At 45.9% G+C, this 8,950-nt stretch overlaps 1 protein-coding gene across 4 annotated transcripts in view; it reads left to right on the top strand.

Annotated features, from left to right (window-relative positions):
* The window catches only part of KLHL18 (kelch like family member 18), a 52,012-nt gene extending 48,273 nt beyond the window's left edge, over positions 1-3,739 (top strand). For all 4 annotated transcript variants that reach the window (XM_011375325.2, XM_011375326.2, XM_011375327.2 and 1 more), the window contains one exon: positions 523-3,739. In XM_011375325.2, the coding sequence (XP_011373627.1) occupies positions 523-909 (387 nt within the window). In that variant the 3' untranslated portion in view covers positions 910-3,739. The remainder of the gene's footprint in view (positions 1-522) is intronic.
* Positions 3,740-8,950: the final 5,211 nt, after the last annotated feature.

Below are 8,950 nucleotides of genomic sequence, written 5' to 3' on the forward strand. Positions count from 1 at the left end.
CCCCACCCCGCTTAGTTCTCCACTGAGCGCTGTGTGAGACCCAGTGAGAGTTCTACCCAACGTGATCTCAGTTATATATGGAGTGTGACTTTGCAAACAGTGTATTCTTCTGGGCAATTTGTTTGAAATTGCATTTATTCTTTAAAAAAACTTCAACAGCCATTTAGTAGTCATTCTCTAGAGCCCATCAATGCTGTGATGGAACACACTCTGGACAGATTTCTGGAGACCTGCTGTCATCCAGCTGTCACTACATAGCAGTGCAGCCTTGGGCAACTCTTCCATTTGTTTTTGTAGATGTGAGTGAAGGGGTCAGATTAGGCGCTCTCACCTGTCCCTATAAGCCCAAGAGCAGGTGTGCAGCTGAAGAGACAGCATCAGAGCCAGAGCACGTGCTGGTATAGCTCCTCGTCCCCAGGCTTCCCGCTGACACCATATGGGCCATTGTGTCCCTTGAGGCCACCCCATGGACTGAGCTTTGGCTCTGACTGTCCTGTGCCTGTGCCTCTCTCCCTGCTACAGGTGGAGCACTACAACCACCACACCGCCACCTGGCACCCAGCAGCTGGCATGCTGAACAAGCGTTGCCGGCATGGAGCCGCCTCCCTGGGGAGCAAGATGTTTGTCTGTGGGGGCTACGACGGCTCGGGCTTCCTCAGCATCGCCGAGATGTACAGCTCTGTAGCAGACCAGTGGTGCCTGATTGTCCCCATGCACACACGCCGGAGTCGCGTCTCCCTGGTGGCCAGCTGTGGGCGTCTCTACGCTGTGGGGGGCTATGACGGACAGTCCAACCTGAGCTCGGTGGAGATGTACGACCCCGAGACGGACCGCTGGACGTTTATGGCCCCTATGGCATGTCACGAGGGAGGGGTCGGTGTGGGCTGCATCCCTCTCCTCACCATCTAAGGCAGAGGGTGGGATGTGGTGGGGTAGGGATCTGGTACAAACAGGCACTTCCTTCCAGGGACAGTCCCTCCCGGGGGAGGTGGTGGACCAGAAGATGCAGTGCAATGGGAGTTTGCCGGAGGTAACAGTTTCCCAGGTGCTTAAGTCCTCCCTCGCTGTGCTGCCCTTGTGACCTTCAGGTGTAGGTCATCAAGATGCACAGCATGGGACAGAAGCTCCTCTGGGTCCTGCAGCTGGTGACATGGGACTGCTTTGCTGGTCCACATGCACACAGGTTCCGTCCAGGCCCAGCTCCCACCTGCTGTAGCTCTGGGCGGCCCGCGGGCAGAAGGCCTTCCATCTGACGCTCCTTGCCTGCTGTTCTCCAGCCATGTAGTGGCCAATTTGTGATAGGGTGGCTGCAGTGGCCAAGCCTGTGGCTGGGAGAGGACGACACACTCCAAGTGTTCTCACTGCCCACGATGATGCAGCCACAGTGACGTGCTGGTTGTACACCAGCACCTCCTCCTTCCATCTTAGGGTACAGAAGATTTTGTCCTCATTGCTGGGTCAGCAAGGTGAACAGAAGCTTTTCCCATGTCTGGTTTTGGGATTTCAGTGAGGTCTTTTTCACCTTATTCAGGAGAAACAGAAGGAAAAAAAGATACTTGAAAGAAACTGAAGGAAATTTTAAGAAACACTTGAAAGAAACTGGAGAGAAAAGTACTTTTTTTTTAAGTGAACATTTGTTTGCAAGAAGAAAACGCAAATAAAAACACACTAAAAGGAAATATGTGTTTAAATAGAAAACCACCCAACATGAAAAGGGCGGTATCCGCTCCCACGTTCGGATCCCAGGGTCCTGAGGCCTCGCATAGCACTGGGGGTTCCCTCTGAGCCCCACGTGTCTGGAATCAGTGCTCTCGACTGGTCCTGTAGCAAGGTGCTCATGGGGTTTGTCTTCCCACTCATCATCAGAGGACTTTTTTAATCGTAGGCTTAGTGAGTCTGCTGAATTACTGCCGCTGTTCTAGGTTGGCGCTCCCAGCGCGTTGCTGGAAGCTCCGGGCGCCCCCGTGGTTACCTCGCACTACCGCCATGGCTCCGTTCAGATTGTCCACCCCCACTCTCATTCCTTCCTCACTCAACCAGCAGGAAACCGCAGGTCTGGCCAGATTCTCACCCGCCCATCTATCATTCTTCGATAGCTGTCCTCTGTGACGCTTCTGAGTCACGTTGACCGGACATCTGGAGCCTAACCAGGGACTTGGTCCTTCCACCAGCCATGGGCTGGCGTGGTCCAGTAACCGTCTACCCTGCCAGTCCACTGTTCCTCCATCCACTCGCCAATTCCAGGGGTCTGGCCTCCCTCCAGCCCTTGGCAGACTGACCAGCAAGGTGGACCTTTACATTCAAGCAAAGCTGGCTTTACATTATGAAGAACTAAAGGCCGAAAGGATTCTTGCTGCTGCAAAGAACAGACTTTGTACTTCTTCCTCTGATCTTAGCAAATGACCTCTTGAGGACAGTTCATGCTCCTTCTTCCTCCTCCCTGGATGGGACCTTGATGTAGCACAGTGGGACCCAACCAGGAGGACACTTTGTGTTACCAGTGCACTGGGCAGTGGACCTGTCCTTCAACTGCTGCTGCCAAAATCTGGTGTTCTAAAATGCTTCCAGTAGAGACCGAAAGAGGGCACAATTCCTTTATTGCAAGACAGGGGCTTAGGGTCCTGCATCTCCACCTGGTTGGTCTGTCCGTTGTTGCCTGCCTGGGGTGGCCCGGAAGCCTATTCAGAAAGGCACAGTGTGGAGCCTGAGGTTTCTCCCACCCCAGGACCACAAGGTTTACCAGTGTGTGTGCAATCGCCATGTATCCAGAGGGAAGTATCTTTGTTACCTGCCACTTAGGAGCTGGGCCTCTGCTACAAGCACTTGAAAATGATGGGGTCTCTTTTCAATGACTCAGAAATCAGATATAGCTTAACCTGGGCTCCTGGAGCTCAGGCATTTCTCACTCTCTCTCAGTTTGCCTACAGAGGTGGCCTCGAAGAACACTGGGGTCTGCGTTTCCTGTTAGGAGTATATCAGTGCTCATCTTATTATAATAAGCTCCTTTTGTAAATTTGAAGCAGCACTGACAAACCTGCATTGTGAAGGTGTTGAGAACCAGTCAGCGGGCTAATGAGTAGGCCTCGCCAGGTCCTTAGGATGCTGGCCCAGATTCTGCCATTGGTGGTGGCAGATCATCGTGATCTGCTGCTCTTGGAGTGGCCTTCCTAAGTCCACTGCCATCTCCTGGTGTGGAAGTTACACTGCTGCACCTTGGAGCATTTCCAGGTAAGATGAAGCCAGGGCTTAGATCTGGGCTCTGAGCACAAGCGTGCAAACACCAACATCTCTCCAGTCGGTTCCTCGGTGTGATAGTGAATGTTTGCAAATGGCTGGTCTGGCCCTTCGGTGTTGCAGCCTTTCCCATAACCATGAAGAGAAGAGACATCACCCAGGAATATTGTGAAAGGGTGTGGCAAGGAGGTAGGACAGATGCTGTGCTCAGTGGGCCTTTGGGTCCAGCCCAACTCTGAGCGGAGGACCGCGGCCTCTGTCTTAGGGCATTTCCCCGCCTCAGATAACATGGAGCCGCCTCTGCGGTTTCACCTGAGAGCAAATCCAGGATGGGAGCCGGAGACCAGCCTTTGACTCGGCTGGGGAGATGTGATTCGGGAGAAATTCTGCTCTTCCCCGCACCCACAATTTATTGTTTCCCGGAAAATCTCATTTCCTTTTATTTATAGAACGCATGTCTTTTGTGTTAAGAGACCAAAGAGAAATAAAGAATACCATTCTAATATCTTCTTGCCCCTTCCTGATTTATTTTTTAAATACACATTAGATGTAAATCTTATTTTTATTGTAATTCAGTGAAAAAATATAGTGGACAAGGTAAAAATATGCCTATGAAAATAAGGGAAAAGCCAAATATAACAAAAGCAGTCTTCGAAGAGACGTGTGTGTTTTATTTAATAAGAAGGGGTTCCGTGAGAAATATGCAAAAGATTTCATTAGCCATGTTGCATATTTGCTCCAGTCCCCATCACCACTTCTCGTGGATTTCCCCTTTTCTTCACTCACTACCATAAAACTCCAGAGTCCCCCAGTGGGATGTGGCTGACCTCCTAACTGCCTGGAACCAAAACCTCCAGCTCCTTTTTTATACTCTAGGCCAGAGGTAGTTAACTTTGGTGCACTTGATTCAGTTTTGAGGAGGGTACGTCCCTCCACATACACCCCACCAGCACGTTTCCCGTATAAACACTGTCGATTCTCACTTGTCCCTTCAGAAAGCCCTGCAGAATAGATAGCAAGGTTCACTTTAACAAAATCAGAAGGGCTGAGTACTCACCTGGTTCAGCTACCTGGTATCAAGAGATCAAATCACAGTCACTGTCCAGTTCACCGAAGGGGAGCAGAGCCTTTGACCTTTGAAGCAGCCGATCATCTAACCTCTGTGCCCAGTGCTTAGGGGTCTGCTGCCCAGAGCTGTGATGGACTTCGGAGAAGCAGACTGGGCAGAGAGGGAAAGAAAAAACCATGTTTAGAGTATAGAAGCAGGCATCTCTGTGCTGACACAGGAAGCCAGATTATCTGTGGGCTCCGTGCTGCGGAAGAAAGGTCAAATGCCTACAAACCAATAACGTAAACTACACCGCTTGCTCAGAACCAAAGAGCCCGTGGGTGAAGAGTGGGCTGGTGAGCTTCGGCTGCACCCGTCTGCCTGGCTGCATTTCCTCTGGACTCCTTACACTATTGCAGAGCCCACTCCCCTTCACCCGAAAGACAAGCACTGCTGGTTTTTAACTGCTGCTCACGATACCATGACACAACCCAAAAATGGCAAGGGAATCGTGCAGTTCTCAATAGATATTATCCCAGACTTAACTGTTGCCAATTTCATCTCATGTAAGATGTTTTTCTCTTTAATGGAGCTCAGTTCCCTATTTAATTTCCTTTTCCTCGGTTTGCAGTTCAGGATAAAAACCCAAGTTCCATAACATAGCATGAAAGGCGGCCGTGAGCTGGCCCTTCTTCCCACTCTGCCTCCCTGAAACAGCCCTTTAGAGTGTCAGTTTAGATGTCACCCCTGCAGGAAAACGTGTCTGATGCTTTGTCCCTGACTATCCCACCAGGGCAATGGCCTCTTTGCTTGTCTTGCCCAGTAGATGGCGAGCTCCTTGAGAGTCTCCATCATTGTGCACCCAGCACCAGGCACATAGAAGAGGCGCAGCAACCGTGTCTTGAACTTGAGGACAATCAGGTAAATCCACATTCAAGGGTCGCTTAATCATGCTTCCTAGTCTTCTGCTTTGCATCGCTGATTTTTAAAGAGTCGTACTTACTGAGTTATAATTTACATACCTTATCATTCATTTTAAGTGTGCAATTTTAATGATTTTTAATAAATGTACGGAGTTGTGCGATCATTTTTAGAATGTTTTCATCTGAAAAGTTCCCTTCTGCTCGTGTGCAGTTAGTTAATCCCCGCTCTCTCTCCCATCCTCAGGCAAGCACTATTTTGCTTTCTGTCTCTAGATTCGCCTATTTTGGACAGCTCATATAAATGGGACCATACAATATGTGGTCCTCCGTGTCTGGTTTCTTTCTTTCAAATAATGTTTTTGAGGTTCATGTTGTAGAATATTGTAGAATGTATCAGCTTCTTTTATTGTTCCTGAATAGTCTTTCACCTTATGAATATACCACATTTTATCTCTTTTCCCGCACTAATTAATGGATATTTAGATTGTGTCCAGTTTGGGGCTATTATGAATAATACTGCTGTGATGTACAAGTCTCTGTGGACATACATTTTTGTTCATCTTCAGTAGACTCCTAGAAGTAGAGTTGCTGGATCATATGGTAAGTTTAACTTTTTAAGAAACTGGTGAGCTTTTTTAAAGTAGCTGTGCCGTTTGACGTTCCCACCAGCAATGTATGAGGTTTCAGGGTTCTCCACATCCTTGTCAGTTCTTGGAATTATCTCTCTTTTTGGTTATAGCCATTCTAGTGGATGTGAAGTGGCTTCTCACTGTGGTTTTAATTTGCATTTCTCTAACACCTAGTAATTTTGAGTGTCTTTTATGTCCTTGTTAGCCATTTGTGTATCTTTAGTGATATATCCAAATCTTGCCCATTTTAAAATCAGGTTACGTGTCTTATCGATGAGTTGTAAGTATTCTGAATATAAATCTTTTATCAGGTATACGATTTGCAAATATTTTGTCCCAGTCTGTGGCTTGTCTTTTCACCATGGTGTTTTTTGAATTGTGGAGGTTTTTAATTTTGACGAAGTTTTGTTTATCAATGATTTCTTCTATGGATCACGCTTTTGGTGTCACATCTTAAGAACTTTTTGACCAACCCAAGACCATTAAGAAATACTAGAAGTTTTATAGTTTTAGTTCTTATGTAGGTGTATGATCCATTTTGAGTTCATTTTTTTAAATTCATCTTTTTGTGCGTGGATACCCATTCTTCTCAGCATGTTTGTCATAGAGACTATCCCTTCCTCCACTAAGTTGCTTCGGTACCTTTGTTGAAATCACTTGACCACATGTAAGTTTATTTCTAGACTCTCAATTCTGTTGTCGATCTTACATACCTGTCTATGAGCCACTACCACACTGATGGTATGGTATGTATTTCTCCAGCTCTGAAGTAAGTCTTCAAACTGGATAATGTAAGTCTACCAACTTTGTTCCTTTTCAAAATCTTTTGACTATTTTAGGTATTTTACGTTTCCATATAACTTTTATGATCAGCTTGTTTATACAGAAGCACCTTCTAGGGTGTTAATGGATATCGTGTTGAATTTTTAGATCAATTTGGAGAGAATGGCCATCTTGACAATATAAAATCTTCCAATTCACAAACACAGAATATCTTTTGTTTAAATGGTTTTTGGTTTCTCTCAGCAATATTTTGTCATTTTCAGTGTACAAGTCTTGCATTTCTTTGTTTAAATGTTCCTAGTATTTTTTTTAATGCTGTTATGGTTGGAATTGTTTGCTTAATTTTATTTTCAGAGATTTTTGGTACTGGTATACAGAAATGCCATTTTTTTTAGATTGATCTTATATCCTATGACCTCACTAAACTCATTTATTTTTATCTTTTTTAGAAAATGTGTATTCCTTGGGATTTTCTTTGAACAAAGACAGTTGTACGTCTTCCTTTCCAATCTGGATGACTTTACTTTTTTCCTGCCTTATTGCAATGACTAGAACCCCCAGCACAATGTTGTGTAGAAGTGGCAACAAAATGGACACCCGTGCCCTGCTCTCGGCATTAGGGAGAACATTTAGTCCTCCACCGTTACATATATTAAGCTGTGGGTTTTTTGTCAGTGAACTTTTTCAAGTTGAGAAAATTTCATTCTATCCTTAGTTTGTTGAATTTTTGTCATGAACTGGTATTATATTTTATCAGACGCTATTCCTACATCTATTGAGATGATCATGTGGTTTTTGTCCTTTGACCTTTACTATGGTATATAACATTAATTGATTTTTAAAGTGTTAATCCAACATTGTATATCTGGGATCAGTTCAACTCAGTCATGGTATATAATCGTTTTTGTGTTGGTGGATGTGGTTCAGTAATATTTTAAGTGTTTTTGCATCCATGTTCACTCGAGATACTTTCGGTAGTTTTCTTTTGATGTCTGACCAGTAATACTGGCCTCATATATGAATGAAGTGTTTCTGACTCTATATCTGAAAGTGTGTGTGAAGGATTGGTATTAATTTTTAGATATTTGATAGAATTCACCAGTGAAGCCATCTGGGCCTTTTATTTGAGGGAAGATTTTAAATTTCTAACTCCATTTCTTCACTTGCCTGGGGACCCCGAAGGGTGGGCACCTGCTTCTCTTAGGGTTTGGACCCTTGCGGTTAAAGAAATTCTTGCCCCATGAGCAGAACTTGAGATTACCCAAGTAAGCCTGATCTGCGTCCTTATAAGCCCTTCATTTTTCCTCTCTTTTCTGGGGATGTTCACCTCTCTTTGTCTCAAAGATCATTTCTATTATCTACTCTTGTACTGCCCACCTCCACCTCTTTCTAACCTCCAAATATAAGAGGCCTCAGCGCTCAGCCCTGAGTCTGATTTCATCTCATACACTCTCCCTAGCTGATGTTCCCCTTTCCCGTATGTGATGAAGGCATCGGAATCTCATCTCTGGACCAGCGCAGATCACACGTTCACTTGGATATGTCCCGACATCACCATGCCCAAAGTGGAACCTCAAACCTGGTCACCCTCTAGTTTTCCCCATCCTCACGTTGCACCTCTTTTGTCTTCCCAGTTATCAGTCAGGAGCCCAGTGGTGGGTTTTGGAGGCAAAAACAGACGAGAGTCATTCATCTTCTCCATCAGCCAAGCCATAACCTGGTTCCATGGATTCTACTTCCAATCCAATTCTCTCCTCTGCCTCCACGCTAGTCCACACCACCAGCATATCCCTTGGGACCTAGATCACTAAACGGCCTCCTAACTGGTCTCCCTGCTTCTACCCTTGCACCCCTGCAGCCTACAGACAGCAGAGCAGCCAGAGTGAAATTGCAAAGCTGTAGATCAAATCATGTCATTCCCTTGTTCCGGCCCCTCCAGCAGTTCCCCAGGGCCTCAGGCCATATTCTGTTGGGGTGGTTTAGGGAGTGATTCAGACACAGCTCCCCTAACACAAAATGTGGGGCATCCAGGGATGGATGGTCTGGAGCATTTAGCCCCCGCATCCCAAGCAGAGCTCTCCTTGGTTCTTTATGGAGCATGTACATCAAGTCTTGTCAGATCCTCCCAGCAGCCTGGCTGAAAGACAGCAGGGGTATCCTATTTTCTAGATGAGCAAACTAAGCCTAAGAGAGGGGAGGAGACCTCCTCAAGGTCACTCGATAATAAATGGCAGACAAAAACAATCAGCAGGTAAATTACGATACATCCATACTCAGCAATAAAAGGAACGAACTGTTGATGCGACATGAATGAATCACTAAATAATACTTAA

This window comes from Pteropus vampyrus, unplaced genomic scaffold (genome assembly GCF_000151845.1).
Source record: "Pteropus vampyrus isolate Shadow unplaced genomic scaffold, Pvam_2.0 Scaffold271, whole genome shotgun sequence".
Lineage (NCBI taxonomy): Eukaryota > Metazoa > Chordata > Mammalia > Chiroptera > Pteropodidae > Pteropus > Pteropus vampyrus.